Source organism: Empidonax traillii, unplaced genomic scaffold (genome assembly GCF_003031625.1).
Source record: "Empidonax traillii isolate 1590-97213 ecotype Southwest subspecies unplaced genomic scaffold, ASM303162v1 scaffold172:size1107868, whole genome shotgun sequence".
NCBI lineage: Eukaryota > Metazoa > Chordata > Aves > Passeriformes > Tyrannidae > Empidonax > Empidonax traillii.
Window position 1 is genome coordinate 528,234 of NW_020955365.1, and position 21,950 is coordinate 550,183.

Here is a 21,950-nt window from a genome sequence, read left to right on the forward strand (position 1 = left end):
AACTTAACTTTTTAAAAGTGTTTCCTTTAAGAGATCTCCACTCATCTAACTGTAAACTGTGGTCAGTGAATTTTTAAGTTCATATTTTAAGTTCATTCATAAGTCAGGTCCCTCAGTGTGGATTTAGAAGCCTCAAAGGGTTTTTCTTCAGGAAATTCTGACTGCTTTCTAATCTACTCTTCAGATATGATGGAAAGATTTATTTTCTACAAATGAACAAGATTAAGCAGATTTATTGTAATTAGCAGGTAAATTTGCTGTGTTGTGTTTTAAAACAGGCGGTACTTTGGTGAGAAAATTGGACTGTACTTTGCCTGGTTAGGCTGGTACACGGGAATGCTCTTCCCAGCTGCCTTCATTGGATTGTTTGTCTTTTTGTACGGAGTCACCACTTTGAACCACTGCCAAGTCAGGTAACAGGGGAACTTTTATAAGGAAATTACAGCTGTGGGTTATTATGAATAATTTAACAGAAATTGCCATCAGTTGTTAATTATTTTATTTTGAACTGTTGAATGAACAACCAGAAAACACTGCTTGGTTCTCAGAGGGCACCCACTATCAAACTTCCTCTCTTTTTTGCTCCTGAATGGGGATGAGAGGAAATGCTTGCCCATTTCCAGTTGCTGATGGTGTTGGCACCTCAGCATGTAGTAGGGAAAAAGCTGGGCTCTTCATTACTTTTGAAACAGGCCAGCAGAAGAGTGAGGAATTTTCACCCTCTTTAAGGCCTTTTGCAATGAAGAAAACCCAGCACTTTCTGCTGAGTGCTTCATCTCTAAATTCTTACGCATTTAAGACAAGTCACAAGAATAAGTCAAACTGAACTTTATCTGCAATTATCCTCACCCTCCTTCACTCTAAGTCAAGGAGAAACTGGAAATGGTAAAGACATGCTGCCAGGTTGTTCCTGAGGAACTGTACTCCGCAGTTATGACTGTAGACTCTGCAGTCTTAGACAGTCAACAAATATTAATTATACACATGCAATTATGAATATTTTGGCTTCAGTTACAGACTAGTTTGGTTCAACAAGTAACTGAATATTAGTTAACCCTATCAATCCATTTTAAGACATCATTCTGCAGGTTGTTGTAGTAATCAAGCTATTAATTTTTGTCTTTTCTGTTTTTCCAGTAAAGAAGTCTGTCAAGCTACAGATATCATAATGTGTCCTATATGTGATAAATACTGCCCCTTTATGAGGTTGTCAGACAGCTGCATTTATGCCAAGGTATGTTTTAGACTATGCAAATAGAAATGCTTTCCTGGTAATAGAATTAATTTTGCCTTTTGCATTTGTCTTTTGTAAGCTTGAGTAGATAAAATCTTGAAGGACAGATCAAGTTCAACCAACATTAACATTGCCTTTCACCAATACTTATTTTGGGTTGTAAAACACTTGAATGCAATTTGCACTTACAGATTCAGCAATCTCAGAGATCATGTCCTAGATGCACATGCTACAGTGTCATTGACATCAGCCTTTATCTTCCGACCCATCCTCTGTTGGATGAATGCTTTGGGTCTGAAATGCTGCTCACACTTGGTGTTGGCAGGGGTCAATCCCAGGCCACGTTGGCAAATAGTCCTGTCAACTGACAGGTGCATTTCCCATGTCAAGGGAAGGATCCTCAGGATTGTCAGGCCAGCTATGCTCACGGTGCCATTAATGTTATTAGGTGGAAACAGAAAAGAAAGTCTTATTATCACAAATTGACTACACTATTAACATATCTCTCAGGTTACCCACCTTTTTGACAATGGAGCTACTGTCTTTTTTGCTGTTTTCATGGCTGTGTGGGGTAAGTTTTCATTTTGATTTTAAAGATTTATTATTAAAGTTTCTTAAAGATTGTGATGCAACATATACCTTTTTATTTTCCAGCACACGTTTTTCAGACACTGAGAAAACCAGTATAGGTTTGAGTCTTTTCTATTTCCGCAAAAGAAAGATGGAATTTGTAGAATCAGGTTTTTATATGATAATAATTTTAATTAAAATAGAAACCTGAATTCAGTATGTAGATTTTATATATATGTGTGTATATATAGATGCATATATTACATTCTAACTTTTTTAATCCACTGATACTGAAGCCTTTTCTGTTATTGTTCAGGGCTTTTCTTAGCTTAGGGCAGGTCAGTTTAGCGTTAGTATTAAAATGAAGTAATGTATTGTTTCCCCACCTTGCAGAAAGGCAGCAAAGGTTGCAGTTAAATCAGAACTCAGATTAAATAAATGGAAGATTTCATTGAATGGCAAATTGATCTGAGAGTGGTCTAACTGTTGCCATGGAGGCTGAATTTTGCCCATAGAACAGTTCTATTTCTGGCTCAACTATTTTTCCTACTATGATAATGTAGGCAGAATTGAAGGCAAGAGGAAACAGTAATTTTTGGCAGCACAAGCCGCCCTAAGAATGTCCAGCCTCTTAGGTGCTACCATGCCATTTTGAGATAAGGTTAATGACTTCAGAAAATGGCTTCAGAAAATGGCTCAGTGAGATAACACAAAAATGGCATCCATCTCACAGCTCCAAGTGCTTGAGTTATCCTGATTTGCAGTTATACTGATTTGCCATCTTTCTCCTGTTTTCACTCACACATCTCCAACTGCTTTGGAAAGGTGTCCAAGTAATTCTTCTAGTCTCCATTTTAAACTGCAAGTCTCTTTACTGAACCACAAGAAATATGTGAGAGGCAACATGGGAGCCACTAGGACAACACAGATTAGCCTACCAGTCCGTCTCAGTTCCTTCTTCTAAACTCCCATTCTGTCTTAGTTAACCAATTAAATTAGGTCAATACAAGGGCTGCCTGAAACAATCCCTCAGCCTTGACCATATTGATCACCACCCTGGCCTCCAATTGAGAGGCCTGGAGACAACACCATCTATAACACTGCTGCTGCTTTTGAGAACACACACAGGATCACCCTCAAGGAGAAAAGACAGCACAGAAAGAATCACATCTCGTTGATATCACCTGGGGAGTCTTTCTGCTGTGCCTTCTGCAACCGGACTTGTCTATCTCACATTGGCCTTTTTAGCCATCAGCATGCTTGCAGCAAGCGTGGGTAGAGCCCTTCTCAAATCTTCTTTCACAAAACCTAGCCATGATGATGAAATTAGGTCATAAACCAATCAAGCCTGTTCATGTCTTTTCATGTAAAATTGACAGTGTTAAAATATCACAAATTACATTTAGAATAAAATCCACAGATCATACAGATTTTATGTTTCTGCTTGATATTTCAGCTTTGTTTTAACACTACACCAGAACTGAGAACCACTAAAAATTTCTAAGACTTAAAGGTTATTATAGGTGTTTACTCAGCTTTTCTGAACTCTTTCTCTATGTGTTCACTGAAGTGTAGAGACATGGACTTTCATCTCATCCGGGGAAACTGATGGTTTAATACTTGAACATTTACATCACTGCTCCTTGCTGCTGGTGAGCATGTATTTGGAGTGCTGCTTTTTGCACTAATGCTTTTCTTCCTCCTTAACAATAACACTGATTTCAAAAAGCAGCTGTGCTTGCAGCATGGCATCTGTGTCTTAGCACTGCTCAGACCCAGGGCTGTAGGAAAAGTACCTCTACATAAGGGGAGTCCCTCACTCAGGTAACCATGCCTGGTCCTACCTTGTGGTCGCTGCCTTTGAGAAGGCTGAGGAGGCTGAAAATGCCTGCCTACAAAATATTGTAGGTCCTCTCTCCTCCGTGTCTCTAGTTGACAGAAGCTGCATCTTTGCCTGGTTAGCCTCTCCTTCATCCCCCTACTTCAGCATCACTGTCAGACTCCCAGACTCGCTTTCCTCTGGGAATATCTCCACACCAGCCTGCCAGGACTGAGAAATGCACTGCCCATCCACTGCAGTCCACAGTGAGATAAGTAAAAAAAATACAAAAAAAGCTGCCCTCTGGATGATTTGGCTACTGAAGAAGAGACTATAGGACAGCAGCTGAGGGTGAGAGCTTTCCCCATCACTTTTGTTGGCTTACACTGTGCTTGTGAGTTTGCCGCCTAGAGGGTGGTAGGAACAGCAACAGGAAGGAGATGTGAGTGTGGGGTATGGTTTGGGGAACAGGGCAATCCTATGGCTCCACCCAAATCATAGTTTCTTAAAGAAGACAGACACTGTTGCAAAGGCAACAGTGAGATTGTGGAGATATTTTCTATGCAGATAGGACTAAAGCAGCTTTAGAATAAAAAAAGTCACTCTTTCCAGGGATTTTCTGACACTATATTTAGGAGTTGGCTTACTGCCTGTGTTAATGGGTTTCCAGTCTGCAGTAGGCCTGTTGGCATCTGCAGGAATTGCCATCATTGCAGTAAATCATAGGGGGAGAGAAGAAACAGTGATACCGATTTGATTGTGGAAATGTTTTTTTCTGTCAGCATGAAACAGCTGGCAAGTGCCTGAAATATTGACTGTGAAAAGTTCAGCCTTACAGATGATCCAAGTTGATAGACATTAACATACAAAATAATGATGGCAGTGCTTTTATAAAAAGAGAATGAAAGGAAAAAAAGGCAGCTAGAACTGTGTTACCTCTTTAGCTGGAGTTTTTAGACACTGTCATTATTATGTACTTTCTGCACTGTCTTTATATCCATTAGCAAGTTCCCATCTTGAGGGAGAAGCCTCAGCCATTCGCTTGGGTTTTTCAAAACCAGATGCGGTCAGATTGATCTTTCCCTGAAGAGGTGATCTGTATGGTGCTTTCCTCCTTTTACTCTGAAGACATCTTTATTTGATGGACAAAATGCCTTGCTGACACTTTAAAAATAAATAAAATTCTTCACCAAATGACAAGCAAACTGCTGTGGCCAGGCTAGGGAGAGGAACTACCACTGCAAACACCAGCAGAGACCACTTGATTTGTGGACCAGCAATGAACCTGACTGTAGGACTCTGAATCATATTGTAGGACAATGAAGCACATGCTTCATTGTGAGATAAGTGAGTCCCATCAAGGACTGTAATTTTCAAGTGCACCAGGAATACTGGAATAGAAGCACACTTTTCTTCAAAATATATATGACCCATCGCCTCATTTGATTTCTGCCTGTGTAAGCACAGTTCTATATAAGTAAAAGTAATTGATGCAACAGAAAAAAATATGATAGTTACTAAAGTATACCTGAAAGCCATATGACTTAAGACAATTTTCATTTTAAGCTGATGTAGCAAAGGATAAAAAAGGTAGACTTCCTTCAGTACACTTAAAGAATTCACTGGTAGTTTGTATAAGCTTTTCTATATTGAAACTTCTGTTGAAAGGAAATACCCTTTCAATCAAATTGAAGCCATAAATCTCTGTAGTTCATAGGAAAAAATAAGTCCCTATAAAGACTAATACTTTTTTAATTTTATTTTTTATTGCTGAACAGATTGTCATTGATGCTTACTGAGATGTCACCATCTCAGAAGATAGAAAATTATTTTTTTTCTTCTGAGAATCTCTAGTGTTGATGATATTTTCCAGATGTTCAAAGCTTTCAGAAAGAGGGGAGTAATAGCATATTTTGTGCATATGGGTTAGGGGAAACACCCACACTTTGTCCTTTATGTATGCCTTAAGGTTTGTTGGGCTCAGTGAAAAGGTTGGTCCCATTTCTAGGAAAAACTTCTCTCTTTTTACAGTCTACATTAGATTCTTACCGAAGACAGAAAAGGAAAGGACGATGTTAATTCAAAATAAATGTTGACATTTAAAGTGCAGTAAAAAGTAATTCTCATTTAAAAAATGGTTAAATTTGATACTCAGTTGACTCCCAGCATGTTTCTGTAAAGCCAGATAGAATTGTAGGTTTTACTTTTCCAACTGAGATACTAGGGAAACCTATTGCAAAGATGTTACTGTCAAGATGTTTCCTGAAGCTCAGTAGCAAAGTTCTGTAACTGTTCCACAGGAAAGTCCAGCAATTTATCATTTATAATGCATTGTTAGAGATAAAGTGGGCTACTTGTACTTTCTCTATCTCTGCATATCTTTGGGGGACTAAGGCACACAAGAAAAATCCTTTTTGAAATTTCTTCTTGTCTAGCTAGAAGCATGTTTCCTTTGATAAAGGAAGTAGCTTTGAACACTTGCTGAAAGGTAAAGCCAGGGGGAAAAAAAAAGGCCTGGCACAAAGAATTTAACATTTTGTGCAAGTAATAAGAAATGCCAACATAAAACAATTTTTCTAAATTTATCAGTTAGTCTAATAAAAGATATTACTTTCCTACAAACCTTGCCTCTAGCATAAAATGTTCACATTGATCTGCTCTCTGAGGAGATAGAATTTAAGGATGCTCTTTACCAATACTCCTGCTATATAGAATATATTCAAGGAGTCAGGATGGAATATTAAATAGTGTTCTGAAATACAATAGGGAGAGGATTTCTCAGAGAAGGTCAGGATAAAGCTATTTGCTGAGAGAGACCATTTGCATTACTAGACAAGATCACAACTTATTACAGAAGCATCTGAGGAAGTGATGTTAAGACAGATGTTTGTACAAGTGGATTTAAGAACTCAGTTGCAAGGTTGAGCTCTGAAGTAAGATAAGCACAGTATAGAAATAGCTAGCAAAAAATCCAGAAGCTAAGGCAAATGAGAAAGGCAAAATTCCAAACAGGACATTTACATAATACTCAGCATCTGGTCTAAACATACCAATTGGAAAATAGGGGGACAATAAGTACAACTGTGTCCCGTTGAATGTTAAAGTCAAAAAAGAATGCTGAAATTACTAGAAGGTATTAGTAATTACTTGACCAAAAAAGAAATTTCAAAGTACAGTATGTTAACTTTTAGAAGACCTCAGTAGCACAGTAAATCAATCAAAGATGGTTATTTATAGCAAATTTTAAACTATCTAGCAAGGGAAAAATGCATACTGACCTGGATAGAGGGAGAAAAGTGTAACAGTGAAAGCTAAAACAGTGCTGTACAGATCATCCTATTTGCTACTTAATGATTAGAAGAAAATAGCTTTCTAAAGAAGCTCTAAGGACTGAAACATACTTACTCTGACAGGTGCTAAATTTGCTAAATATAATATGTATAGATTCCTCATTCCAGGTGTGTGAAAAAACAAGAAAAGAAATATTGTTCAGCACAGACATCTGAGAGGTTCATGCCTGCGACTCATATGCCCACTGGATTCCTGCTAGCAGCTGTTTTTTGGAATGAAAACAGAGTGGTAGTAATCAGGTTTCTTTCTCCCAGGTCTTCAAAAATTGCAGCACTACTTGTTTAACCTGTACAAAATAATTCAATATGAGCTGATAGAAGAGAAGCAGCCCTACCAGAAAAAAATCAAGGAATGAACCATGCAGTGGTTCAGCAGCAGTGGAGCCTCATTAGCACCTACTAGTTTTCCTGATCACAACCAATCATACCATAATTATTACAGAAATTTATAGAAACATTAGGCTCATTAATTTTATTAGATTAAATCAACTCAGCTGGTTAGTTGGTTAGAGCATGGTTCTAATAACACCAAAGTTGTGGGTTTGATCCCCATATGAGTCATTCACTTAAGAGTTGGACTTGATGATCCTTGTGGGTCCCTTCCAACTCAGAATATTCTGTGAAATCTGTGACCTGGTGTAACGTAATTCCAGCTCTCAGAAAAAGAATGACGTGACATAGGAAAATACCTTTAGCCCAAATATCTGCCCCCTTAAACATGCTTTTGATACCTTACATTATCTGCTCATAGTGTTAACTTTCTAAGCATATCTTAGCTGCATTGGCTAGTACAATAAAATATAATTCTTACTGGCTAAAAATTCACTTTTGCCAAACTGATGCCAGTGTTTTGTATCAAGTTACATTTGTATCAATAAGCAGTAGGGCAGACAGACTGTTAAGGAGATGCTTTTAGAACGGGATGTGGAACATATTGCCAGACTATTGTGACAGTGTTACAGCTGATACCGTGCTACCTTGTGAACAAAGAGGTTGATGTTCTCTGTGGTTGTCAGCCTGCTGCTTTTCAATGAACAGTAAAGGAAAGAGCCAAACTTCACAGTGGGAGAGGAAGTCTGTCCATTGATTTGTACTGGCTTTAGGCAGCCTCTACATTCTTTTTGCAAAGTAAATTTTAAAAACCCTTTAACTATAAACAGACTCAGTATTAATCTTCAGACTATGTGCCTATTATTTTATTACCGTTTTCTTGATTGTTCTTTCCACCACAAAATGGAAGCATAGTTGTCAAATAAAAAGGGGGATTTCCTCAAATCCTTAGTGTTTGATTGGTCTGTCAGTGCTGCAAGGAAGACAAGACCCCTGTGCCCCATCAGTCTGTCAACATCCTGTTATGGTTGACTAACTTGTTTAGGGGCACACGCCAACAGCATAAGAGAGACCCCCTCCCAGATCTTCACACTTTTGGCTGAATATGTTCCCCACTGCTGGCAACTGCTAACGACCTTGAAGGACTCATTAACAATTTAGGGGATAACACTCTTTATTAATGTACACACTGATAATAGAAAATTGTGATAGGTTAAAGTTTGAAGACTGATGATGATAGTATCTGACTGCAAAAACATATTCAAGGCAATGTACAGACAAGCTCTAATCACCAATGAAATGTAGCTTGAGAGGATCAGAGAACATAGGATGTTCTTACCCAATACGTATCCCTGTGGGGGGAGAAGACAGGTTCAGACCATCGACCGATTCCAGAAATTATAATGGAGTCTTCTCTAAATTTCCCTAATTCTTAATTTACTTTTATACTATTTCTTCACATTTATGTGGAGCTGTAGTGACTCTATTGATATTATACATTTGTAACTTATTGGTGTCAAATTCTCTCACTTCTCTTTTAAATATATAGTCAATAAAATATAGCGCACATGCTCCATGTGGGGTGGTCATACCTTGGAGGTGGATAACTTGGGGATGGAGGGGTTTGTTATTATTGGTTAGATTATAATGAACCAAGTTCATCCAAAGAGAGTGATTTCACCACAGTTGCTGGTTCAGCAGCAGGGCATCTTCTCCTGACTCCTTTGGCTGACAGCTGCTATGGGTTTTATCTGCAAGGTACCATCGAGATCCCCTGCCTGCAAGGCTTACACCAGAGCCTGATCGCATTCCACTCCACCTTCTCTTCCATCCCCTCTAGCATGTGCTTAAGGTTGCAGATTATGTGTGTGTGGGGAGTACTCATGGAATAGGTTTCGGGCATACTGACAATATTTCATTCAGGGAGTAGCAAATGCATTTCACCTTATAATTACCCTACCATTCTAACTTCTGTTAGAACGGGAATATAACTTCCCAGTCCTCTAGTTTTACTCCCAGTCATTTTCCCACAGCAGTTGTGTGCAGGCCTATTACTCTACCTTGAACTCTATCAATAAGGGCTGTAAAGCACAATGTCTAATTGTCAGATGTTAATGCCACACCACATATATGAACTTACATAGTGTAAAAAATGGTCTGGATTAGAACAGTGTAAAACAGAAGTTCCCATTTCCTCAGTAGTACTCTACAGTTTTACATATGCGCTGGAATGCACTTCCACTGGGTTCTGGTTTCTGTACATTGTAAATGGTCTTCAAAGAAGGAAAGTTACTACTTTGTCTGCAAGAGAAAACCCCAAGAAACCTTTAGCTTCATCAAAAATCTGCCACGTCTAGTAGTGATGACTCACAGGAACAATTTTATTCTTTGAGAGCCCTCCCTTGGTTGGTTAGAAATTAAATATTCTCATTTAGCACTAAATGAAATTTCTAAAGCCTCAATCATACTTGAAGCAAGCAAACTAATCCTTAGAAAGCCATGCTTTTTGAAAGCAGTTTTGATTATCAGCAAGATGTGCTGTTCAAAGGAACCCGTTTATGCAAAGAAATTAAAATAATGTAACAGCTTCATTCAACAGTTCTGTGATACTCATTAAGATTTTCTTGACTTAAAAACAATTTTGTATCTTTTTTCTACTTGCTCCAGCAACTGTTTTTCTGGAGTTTTGGAAAAGAAGGCGAGCCGTAATTGCTTATGACTGGGACTTGATAGACTGGGAAGAAGAAGAGGTTTGTATAAAAAAATGTACACCCTCATCTTTAAAACAAAAATTTTGTTACAAATTTGTGGGTTTATTTTGGATTTATTTTCAAGTCATTATTCAAATCTTTAAAACTATGAAATAAGCATTTTTCTCCTCCAAAGTTTCCTCTGAAACATGAAGAAACTTTCTCCAGGCCAGACTGTCCTCACTTTTTACACCTTTGTAAATCTAAATTAATTTGTGAGATTTCATGGGGAAAAAATGCACTTTGTGGGAAATCCATTTTTGTTTTGGTAGCTAACAAATTTTGCTGTTTAATCCAAGGAAATTCTTGATAGCCCAGGGTACCATGAAATTTGGCAAATGAGCTTTTATTTATTTTTTTTTAAGTAGTCATTAGGAGTATTGATGGAAAGAAAGCCTTTTGAGGCTTTTGAGCTTCTGAACATTCAGGTGCTTGGGTTTTTTTTGAAAAGTACTGTGGAGAGAGAGAGAGATGAACCAACTCAAAGGACTTAATTCATCCCGTGTTGGTAGAGAATATTCCCTTAGGAAGGAGCTTAAACAGCAAAAAATAACTTTAAGCTTTTGCTGTGGTGGTTGCCAGAAAGGAACAACATGGTCTTGGGACTGAGAACTGAGGTCTAAGTGGAACTAGAAGGTTTTATTATGCAAAACAAAAGCAAGATGGGTATGGCAGAAAGATTGTTCCTTGAGTGGGATTTGGACTATTCTTGGAAAAAAAAAAAGGCATCTATTTCACAAAGAAATATAGAGGAGCTCTTCTAGAGCACAAAGATCTGGTCTAAGGCAGAGAATATTAATCCATAGTTGATATTCCAGAAATTAGTATGCTTTCACCTATGATTGAAGACTTGGAATTATCCATATATGAGAAGTGGGAAGGAAAGAAAACAGTTTATTTTATGTAGGTAGAAAAAGACACATTCTGTGGAGTTTGATTGTGAAATTGTACAAACAATGAGGAAATCAATGAGAATTTTGTCTCCATAAGGTGAAAATTTTACTCCTAAAAGTGCTACTTTCTAATAAAATCACTGCTAAATAAATTTCTTATCTACATTCCATCCAGTTATCACAAGACAAAATCAGCTGATTGCTTTCGTTAGTTATTTCAAAGAAATCAATTATAGAGTTCAAATTACCATTTTAAATCACAAGCTTTTGATAATGAAGATTAGTATTTTAATAACACTATGTGTCTAGCTTTCACTTGCTTTAATCTTCATTGGCAAATTAAAAAACAAGGTTTTGATACAGAATTAAATTTATTAATTCCTATCAACAATAGAATGAAAAAAATTAATAAGGCTTCCTATCACTTTATTATCCCCTTCCTGTTCTAAACGAAGAGACAAATAAATGAAACAAGAAGAAAGGAGAATTACATTTTTTCAGATATCCAGCCTTGCAAATTCCTCACTAGATTAGATTTTCACCCAAGGAAGGCCTGCAGCAGCCCCTGCAGTGTCCAGGTCCCTCAGTCTGGGGACATGGACCAAAGATGTTCTGGCTCTTTCAACCCTACATATCCAGATTTCCCGTCCTTGTAAACTAACAAGGTGTAAGACATGGAGAGGCTTGGGTGGGCATTCCACAAGAAACCAACTGCACACAGTTTCTGGCACTCCCAGGCAGAAAATAGCTTCTGTTGCTATTAATACTTTTTTCTTTTTCTTCAGTGTCACTTTCTTCGTATCATTAACCTCAGCCAGACACTGTACCTTTTACTTCCAGCCCTAACCATTGCTGAGTGTCATTAAAGAGGTACAAGGTTCATGCCAGAGTCTCGGGGTTTTTTGTGGAGAATATCTGTAAAAATAGAACTTGCATTATCTGAATCGATGAGATTGTAGGACATGTTGATATGATAAGGACTTCCCTATAATGCAAACTGTAAAAGGTAATCAAACCTTGGCTCAGAGACAGTTGCAGAGAAGTAAGGGTTTCTTGTCTATGACTCAGTGAGCCACCTGGCAGAGCTCTTGCACAATGTACAGGGTTCGATTCTCAAGCACCCTGCTTCAGTGCTGTCACACTCCATCCTTTTGTATGCCCCTGGGCACACAGGAATACTGCTCACACTGTTCTTTTTGCCAGATTATGGTCTGCTCAGCTGCCTGCAGCCCTAATATGGCAGGAACAGCTTAAGCAACATAAAATAAGAGCAAGGTGTTACTCTGTCTCCACAGAAACATGCTTAGCCTCTGTATATAACTCATAGCTTATGTAGGGCTGGTTCCCTCAGGCACATAATTAGTTACACAGGCATTGCAGTCAGGCATACCTGACTTTTAACTTGTTTTTATAAAATGTTATGAAGGTCTTTGTAACAAATAGCTGTGTGAACTTGGAAATTAACTGTGCTGAGAAAATGTCTTCAAAACTTGGGAGAAGGAGAATGAGATGAGTTCTTTTCTTTTTTCCCTTTCAGGGCAATTTTATAAAAAGGATGTAGGCTTTTATTCACATTCTAAACATGTGTGAGAGCATTTAATATTCCCTAGTTTCAATGTAGTCATTTAACGTCTGGGCATTTACAACTTTAGTTGGTCAGAGTTCAATTAAAGGAAGTTGAAGAGTTGGAATTGACTAAAATTTGTAAGCTGGATTCTTGTCTGCTCCCTTGTAGTCAGCCATACCACGCATCACTTCTGCAGAATACAGCAGAACACTATAAACATTGATCTGAAGTCTCCCAGCAGTTGTGAGAGTCCATCCCCACAGCCTGGTGCTTTCTCTCATCTCTGACAGTGTCCTGGATGTCGGAATTGGATGAAGTGGCACAGGACAGGTGGCTGTTGGTGAACCTCTGCATGTTAGGGTAGCCCTATTGCAGCTGAAAGCTGTGAGGTATTACCTGCACTAAGGGTGAACCCTGTCTTCTGACAAATGCTGTAAACAGATGTAACCAAGTCTCTCCCCTAGTAATCCCCAAGTTTCATTTCAGAAGAGGGGTTTAAATGGCAGAGTAAGATCTGGCATTTCTGCTGCTGAAAGTTGTTCCTAATAATAATATTGCCCAAGTTAGGAAACATTTGAGCAGCATTGGATGGCATGGGTCCTTCTTCAAATGATGAGAAGATTTTGCTGATGTTTGGAAGGTAACCAAATACCTAAAAAACAGCAATTCAGTTTGGGAAAAAGAGTTTGGTTTTTTTTTTTTCTTTTTACTTTGTTGAAAAACTCCAGAATTAGTAAGATATTGTCAGATGGAAAAAATCTGTGGTATCAACCTTAAAAAGATTTGTCTTGCAGCCACATAGCTTGAAAGAGCATTGTTCAGAGGAGTAGCTAACTGGGGATTTTACTAAATACTTTCAATACTTACTTCTATGGGTACAATGATTTATTCCAGTTCTCAGGAAGGAGACCTGATTTCCCAGCTCATCTCTTATAGTATCTGTGCCAGATGTGAATTCAAAGATTTAGTTCCCAATAACAGTGATCTGAGAAAAGATCTGAAGTTTCCTACAGAGTTTTTTCTAGCTGTGGTGTATAAGAACATTGTCTGTCTGTTCTTTAGGAGGAGATACGTCCGCAGTTTGAAGCCAAATACTCCAAGAAAGAACGAATGAACCCCATATCTGGGAAGCCAGAGCCTTATCAAGCATTTGCAGATAAATGCAGCAGACTCATCGTTTCTGCATCGGGAATATTTTTTATGGTTTGAGAACTTTTGTTTATTTACCAGTTGAAAAAAAAAACACAAAATAGCATTATCTCTGCTGATAGAATATCTAAATATTTGATATGATTTCTTGAAAGGGAAATAAGCTCTGGCATGGTTACTGCAGGTTGAAAATCTACATAGCAAATCACTCAAGTTCCTGTGAAGTCCTACACTAGTTCACTCTGAGCTAAGTCTCACAGATAGTTAAGTCCTTCCTTCAAGGCTGTACCTGTAAGATTATATATAGTTACACACATGCCAGAATAGTGTTTCTCTCACATTTAGGCACCATCTTCAGCTGACTGAATTAACTCATTGGTTGTCTTCCCTGTGTAGACAGTGCAGAGTGATGCAGAAAGATGCCATAGAACAGGCAGTTGCTCTTTGTAAACTTCACAGAGAACCTAAGATGCCTAGAGTACCTAATGATGCTAATATGTCCTAATTTTTCAGTGTATTGAGGAGATAAGAAAAGAGGGTTCATATTCCTAGTGCAATTGAAATAGAGAAAAAAAGTGTTCCTGACTAAAATGTGGCATTTCCCCCCTTTTACAAAGTGCAAAACTAAATGCAGCAGCAAAAGCTGTCCTAACAAAGAGCTGTATGTATTTCTGCTGAAATGCCCCCATCCTCTAACTTCAGTGAAGCTGTTATGGGCAGTTATTCACATGAAGACGGTTGGGGTAGTACTGGTCTTGAAAACACAGCTAGCATCAACTCAGACTGTCACGGAATTTACTAGGGCTATTCCAGGAGGCTGGGAAATGATAAGTGTGTACATCCTCAGGAGCTGTGGAGAGCCGGGTAGGTGAGCTAGCCCAGTAACGGGGCAGAGGACTTGCAAGAAACTGATGGCTTCAAAATTGTCCTTAGCAATCTTGTTCAAGAAAGGCAAATGCATTATTGAGATGAGCTGTGCGCTGGTATGGCAGATGGTATGGGTGGACACAGACAGCCCTTGAAGACACATATATGCAGTCTCCATTCAGAATTGACCCTACACCTGTGATGTTTTCCATATTTTCCCTATGGTTTTTTTCTTGAAGGGGGCCAGTATTTTACTCCCTACTATTTGCAAACTCAGTCATTAATCTTCTCAGCCTAGTTATAGATCTTGCTCAAAGTGCCAGAGAGAGTAGCCTTGCTCTGAATTGCATACATCACAAACTATTGTCCTCATAACAGTCCTTGAAACAGGACAAAAATTATTTTCACTGAAGATACCCTTTATTGTTGGCATAATATGGGCTTCCCGCGAGCTAGAAAAACTCTGCATTTTCAAGCATGTAGATAAAAATATTCCTTTTAAATTACAGCTGTAAGCACAGGAGATATACGCTTACCAAAACTTCAAGTTAGAGGAGTTGTCAAAATTTCTCAGCATTGATTCCCACAGTGCAGTTACTAATACAGCTTGAACCAGGCTAATTGTTCCCTGGTAAGTAAAAGGAAAGTGGTCCTTCCTCCCCTAAATACTCTGCAGGGAATCAAGAGACAATCCATCACATTCACTCACACTTCTCTTTTATGTCTGCATTGAGATTACGTCAGTCAAATTTGTAATGAATGTGAAAATATGAAAACAGCTTGATTAGCATTCAATGTTTTCCAAATAATTTTGCCCATTTAATTAGCACAGATATACTTCAGTTTTGTTCAGTTTAAGTTGTCTATGCACAACCTTGCAATGCACCACTTTAGCAAATAATTTGCTGTGTTCTACTGAGGAAACTCTTTCCCCTTGTCTAATAAGGTGGCTAATGGGTCCTGTGTCAAAGTGTCTGTGAGAGGAGTGACCCATATAATGCTCAACAGTTTGTCCTTTAGGTGGCTTGCTAAACTGTGACATAATTTGGTCACAGTGGAAAACAGTTGTCCTTCAGTGCTCAGCTGTTGCATAAGGAACATCAAGCAATTTAGCAGGCCAGCTCAGCTTCATGGTTTTCTCACTGTAACTGCTTCACTGATTTGCTGAATGTTTCATCAGAGAAGAAATTACAAGGGCAATTGGACTTATTACCTTCTCTAGATAGAAACTGTTCAGAACTGTAGGAAGAAACAACTAGCTAGGGTAGCTTAGCAGGGTTGTTGTTGAGGCAGTGCTCACAAATGGAGGCATTTTTTCCTTTAAGTGTGAGGTCTATCAAAGCACGAATCCATCCCAAATGATACCATCAAACTGGGACATCAGCTTCAGACTAGCCTTTGCACATTATGTGCACATAAGGAAAATTTGTAACTCCCAGAGCTGGCAACACTGTTTCCCACATTATTGCTAAGGAAGAGAAACAACTTCAAAAAAATGTTTAAAACTAAAAATTATTTTAATATTATTTCAAAGGTATTTGTCATTATGAGAAATGAAAAGAACTTTACAATAAGAATAATTATCATGTTGAAACCTTTTTCTGGAATCAAATGGATTTTTAAAGTCTTTTATTATGTTAGTTTTCAGAGTTTCAGAGAGAAGCTAACTCCTATTCTACTGGAAGTTCTCAGATTCTTCTCTCTGGTTTTTATTTCTTTTAGATCTGTGTGGTGATTGCTGCTGTTTTTGGCATTGTTATTTACCGTGTTGTGACTGTCAGCACTTTTGCTGCCTTTAAGTGGGCTTTAATCAGGAATAACTCTCAGGTTGCAACTACAGGGACTGCAGTGTGCATCAACTTTTGCATCATCATGCTACTGAATGTGGTGAGTAAAATTAACATTTCTGAAGTTATGCCCATACCATCAGAGCAGAAAGATATCTTCATCTGAAGACCACCAAATGCTTTCAGTTCCTTTTTTTCAGCAGGAATGGAATGTCTTCCTATGATAGAAATGGAATTACTGTTTGTGGATATCAGTCACCATTTATCCAAAGTACAATTCCAACCCCAAAACATTATGTAAAGTGTGTTTGAATGTTCTAAAAATATTTTAGGGAGACACACTCATACCCCTCTTTTATCCTCTACCTCTTTTTTTTTCCTTTTATACATTTGCAGATTTCAGTCCATTTCTCTAATATTTTTGTTTCTGATTGTGTTTTGATGTTATCTTTTAAGTACAGTGGCCCAGCTAAATTCTTATTTATGCTATTTTCAACAATTTCAATTTCAGTTTTCCTGGTAGTTTACAAGTGAGGGTATGCATATACAGACACAATGTCCCTATGCCCGATGACTCTCTTGAGCTGAAGATTTTACAAGGCTTGAGCAGAAGTGAATTGTTCTAGAGCCATCTATGGCCTTTGCCAGAGTACATCAGAGACTGGTGCAGTCTGGGTGCAGTGAACTGGGGCTGGCTGAGGTTAGGTTATTGTTGTGAACTGATTTGGAACCAGATCTGGGATAAAGACAAAAATGGAATTTCTATGTCCCAGTAAGACAGTACAGCAGATATCAGATGGGGAATGAGTTCCATCCTTGCACTGAGATGCTGGTACTCCCATGTATTCCTCTGATAGCAGTGTGTCTTCTATTTGTTGCTCTTGGCAAGAGGTATATGGCCTTTTTCACTCTCAGGGTTTTGTCTGCTGACATCATAAGAATGCATTTTAAGGGGAAGGAGAGATCAACCTACAAACCACCCAGGTATCAGAGCCAAGGTGGGGTATCTCTAGCTACTCAGTAGCTAGCATCTTCTGTAAAAAGCATGTTAGGCTTTGCTCCAGGAGAGGTGCTAACTGATTTCCTAGAGAGTATGAGATGTTTTTTCAGGCCTGCTTATTTCCAAGTGCTGGCTTGGAGACTACTTTCTTTCCTGTGCAATACCCAAGAATTTCCATCATCTAAAAATTGATTTTAACAGTCCCTTGTTTCTGTGGCTGGAAATTCCAAGAGATTGCTGCAGGACTTTACTTCACCCTCTGGCATAGACAAGACTGAATTAGTGACTAAGGGAATCTGTCTAGAACTTTTAACTTTTCTCTGTTTTCCCTTAGGTGGGACTATAGGCTGAGAAAGGACAGGAAGAAGAGGAGGAAGATGTTTTTTTCTGTCTGAATTTGTACTGAGAGCTCTTTTATGTTATTTTTCATTCATTGTTTACTGTCTGCAGCTTTTGGGGGTTTTCTTTACTCCACTTAAAGTACACAATATGCATAGAAGTAATAAAAAGAGAACTATATATATCTATGCCAGTACAACGTCCCTTTCCAAGCTCTCAGTATGTCATTGTATATGCAGTGAAGCAGCAACAAAGAACTACTGCACAAATAAAACTATTTTGTTCTCAAAGACTTTTACAGCTTCCAGAATTTTTTAAAATAATGTAAGATTGCTTGAAGATGCCTTTTGAGAAACTTTTCTTTTTTTCCTAAAATACATCAAATAAATGGAGCACCGCAAAAATGTATTTCTTAAGCCTTACACTCATTACCATTCAATAGAGACCACAGCCATAGATATAGCTCATGAAAACAAAAGATCCACAAAATATGAAACTGCAGGAGCTTTTCAAAAGAAGGATTTAGGAACATAATCCCCCACTTCCCATGATGGATTAATGTAGTTTATTGAGGGGGAGTGGTGGAATTTCTTCTGGGAAGAAAAAAAAAAATCCCCAGAAGCAATTCAGGTAGTTGAATCCTTCATGAACTCTGACTCAAGCATTTGGACAATGCTTTCAGGCACATGTGATTCTTGATGTGTCCTGCACAGGGCCAGGAGCTGGACTCGATGATCCTTGTGAGTCCCTGCCAACTCATCATATTCTATTATTCTATGATTCTATGAAAAGTACCAGAAGAGCAAGCAAAGATACAGTAATAAAACCAGAACAGACCAATATGTGCATAGAAGTAGAGAATTCCCTGCTAGGAAGCCTTGAAAACTACCAGTGATTCTGATACAAGTTGACAGCCTCTCAAAGCATCAGGGGAAAGGTCTAGACCTAAAGTAAATTCAAGACCAGACACTAGGAACATTAGGTACATACTCTGACAAATCCACCATGACAAAACAAAATGACCTTCGAGTATAATGTCTCCCAGATAATCCTGCAGCTTTGACCTGAAGACAATCATTAGCTTTGCCTAGGTTAATAAAACCTGTTAATTCCAGTTATATTGCCCATGGAAAATATGAACATAGAAGAGAATATGATCCTAAACAAGGACCCTTGGGACTAGTAGTGATAAACTGCAGTAGCAGATAATTAGATCCAAACATTGTTAACAGAACCTCTAACACAGTCTTACTGTTCCAGAAGGAACAGCAACAAAATACAGTTTTGATACCCACTTTTGTAGAGCAACATACATTTGTAAAATAAAACACTCCCTGCTGGGATTAGGATATAAATGACCTAGACATTTTGCACTTTTACAGTTGCCCTTAAGAGATGCTTTTAAACTCAGAAGAAACGATCTTTTTCAGTACTTGAAACAAAACAATTTACTCCAAAGGCAGCAGAAAGCTATTCTAAGCAAGAAGTGGTTATTAACATGGATGAGAGACTTCAGGGTGACTTCAGTTCTTATGCGGGCAGTTTGATCTGTAAACTGTACATAACTCAATTTAGTCATGAGTTTATAAGGATAACTGCAAATGAAAAGAAACATTGCTGATCTGCACTTTAGGGATAAGTAAGTACTTCAGCCTGAAACATGAGGATGTTTGTTTCCCTCTAGGCATCAGTGAGAGTTATGGACATTTAGCAATTTGTGGCAACAGGCTCCAGTTTCATTTAAAGCAAATGGAAATCTTTGTATTATATTGCACTAATACTGAGGTTGTTGGGTTATAGGTACAAAACTCCTTTAAAAATACTGATTGTGAAAACCTTCCAAGTTAGTTTTGTAAGCTTTATGAAGTTACCAGGCTCCTACAGAGTTTGAGAGCATGGTATCTGCTAAATGGACAAAGTATTACTTAGGATTTAGAAAAATGTTACTAGCTCAGAGTAAGAAATGTGTTGCGGGGATTCCTAAAGATTTCCTCTGAAATAAACTCAGCCCCTCTATGACTTTCCTTTCAGCACCATAAAAGTCCTAAACAAAATAAAAAAACCCAAATACCCAACATACCCAACATACCATAGCATGCTTTTCTAGTGTGATTTTTTTGGTGAGATAAATGTTCCATAAGTAACTAAAACAAACATCTTGGTTGAGCTATTGTTCTGCTTTGTGTTTTTCCAAAAGATGTTTCACCCTTTTTCACTGTGTATGGAAAAAAGAGATAGTGACGGCATTTTTTCTCCATATGTTGTGGATGAAAAGAGCTGAGCATAAGCTATAAAAACATTACTTTTTCATGTTTAATTATATAATTGTTATATATTGTTATTTATATTATTGCGTATATTATATATAATATACTATATATTATATGCTATTGTATTATTACTGTGTAATAATTGTTTTTAAAACAATAGTTTTATTATAATTGTCAGAACATCGCAGAAATCATCTGGATGTCAGATTTAACATGCAGGAGCAATTACTCTATCCAGAAAGCAGTTCAGTATTTTTGAGGTGGTCTCGTAACTAAGAGGTTGTTTCTTCTCTATTCCAGCTGTATGAAAAGGTTGCTCTTTTCCTGACAAATTTAGGTAAGTTAAATGCAAAATTGAATGATACTGTACTGATTTATTGGTCCATATACTGGGATAATATTCAAAATGTCTGTATAAATATGAAAAATCCTAATTAATTTGCAGTCTACAGGAGTTAATTTTTTTCTTAAGTTTATAGTAAAAGAGTATAGAAACTAAACTACAGTGCCATTCAATCAGTGGTGACAGCAATCATCTACCTTTGTCCTTCTTTCAGCTCCTTACCTTTTAAGAACTTAAACATAGTGCTACCTTGGGGGAAAACGTATGGGTTTTTAGACAGACTGAGCACTCACAACCCCTAGGTTTTGTGAAGACCTGGTAAAGGAGAATCCCTTCTGGAAAAGAAACTTATAGCTAGAAACTAAGGTATTTACTGACTATCAAACATTTACCTTTTAGAGGGGTAGTAATTTGAAGGGAAAATAACCAGGTGAGTTATCAACCTTACCAACACACAAGCTATAGTGATGTTCTAAACTTCAGTAATCTTTTCTCTCACCCATAAAGATGGTCTTCATGTTAGAGTAAGGAAACAGGTTTTCTAAGGAGAGCATGTACTGTCACTGGGGTAGCAATAGGTTGTCATTCATACCTCCATGTTTCAGGCAGAATCTGTGGGGTTTCTGATAATTTTGGAAGATTGCAGTAGTTTGCAGCTATTTGCAAGGGCTCTTCAGTGTCAAGAAGCCTGAAATGAGGCTCTTGCTGAAGGCCTATTAAGCAAACCATATTATGGCATGTGTAGAAGAGGTTTGAGGGGATTATTTTGAGCTCCTGGAAACCTCTGTACATTGATGATGTTCAGTAAAGTATTTTGGACCAGATGGACAGATTTTGGTGTCTGCTCAGAGAAAAAAAGCTGATTTTAGCTACTATTTAGCTATTTTAGTCAAGGTTTTTCTAAATCTGGGAAGTCACTGCTGATGTGTTCAAAGCACATCTATGTAAAATAGCGTTCTACTCTTTCGTTTCTTTTTAAACTGAGCATCCTCATTTGTATGCTGTAATTTTAAAATATTTTTGCTCTCCTGTATCTATGGAAAAGATACCTGCTAGTTACGGTTGAGAAATCTGACTTTCAAGTATGTGATTTGCACAAGTTATGCTCTCTTGCTCTGTGTGATACCCTGGGGACAGTAAGATACGGTCTGGAGATCTTGAAGTTTGATTACTTTCTCTCAGGTTATCATCAAGGTATGTCTGCTTCTTGTAACATGCAGAAAGCACTTTTATAAAAATTCAGTGGATCAAGATGTTCTGATCACGTTCAGACTGTTTTGTGATTTTTACTCTGATGGCCTAAGGAACTGATTTGGTTTGAATGATCTTTATCAATGTAATAACCTCAGAGTGGGATTGGCAGGAAAACTGCATTCAGGATGTCCTTCTTCAGCCTTTTTCATGACCTTTTTCAGAACTCATGTCCATGCTACTCCAGAGCATCACCATTGTCTCTGATGGGCATATAGTCAAACTTGTCCTGCCCACAGACTGGCATCTATTTAGAGAGCAGCTCCAAGTAAAGAGAATATAATCTATCATTCTTTCTGTACTTCCAGTACTTTACTGGATGCTCCTTTGGAAGTAGTATATGAGTACCATGATTGTGATACTCAGAATCACCATTAGCACCTCCACCTCTCCTCTCATTTCTCCTGTTCACAGCAATGCTTGGCTAATAA

The 21,950-nt window shown here is 38.0% G+C and overlaps 1 protein-coding gene across 9 annotated transcripts in view; it reads left to right on the top strand.

Annotated features, from left to right (window-relative positions):
* The window catches only part of ANO4 (anoctamin 4), a 171,789-nt gene that overhangs the window by 128,464 nt on the left and 21,375 nt on the right, over window positions 1-21,950 (top strand). For all 9 annotated transcript variants that reach the window (XM_027885760.1, XM_027885759.1, XM_027885763.1 and 6 more), the window contains 7 exons: window positions 279-413; window positions 1,138-1,234; window positions 1,745-1,805; window positions 9,971-10,053; window positions 13,576-13,716; window positions 16,252-16,416; window positions 20,226-20,262. In XM_027885760.1, the coding sequence (XP_027741561.1) occupies window positions 279-413; window positions 1,138-1,234; window positions 1,745-1,805; window positions 9,971-10,053; window positions 13,576-13,716; window positions 16,252-16,416; window positions 20,226-20,262 (719 nt within the window). The remainder of the gene's footprint in view (window positions 1-278; window positions 414-1,137; window positions 1,235-1,744; window positions 1,806-9,970; window positions 10,054-13,575; window positions 13,717-16,251; window positions 16,417-20,225; window positions 20,263-21,950) is intronic.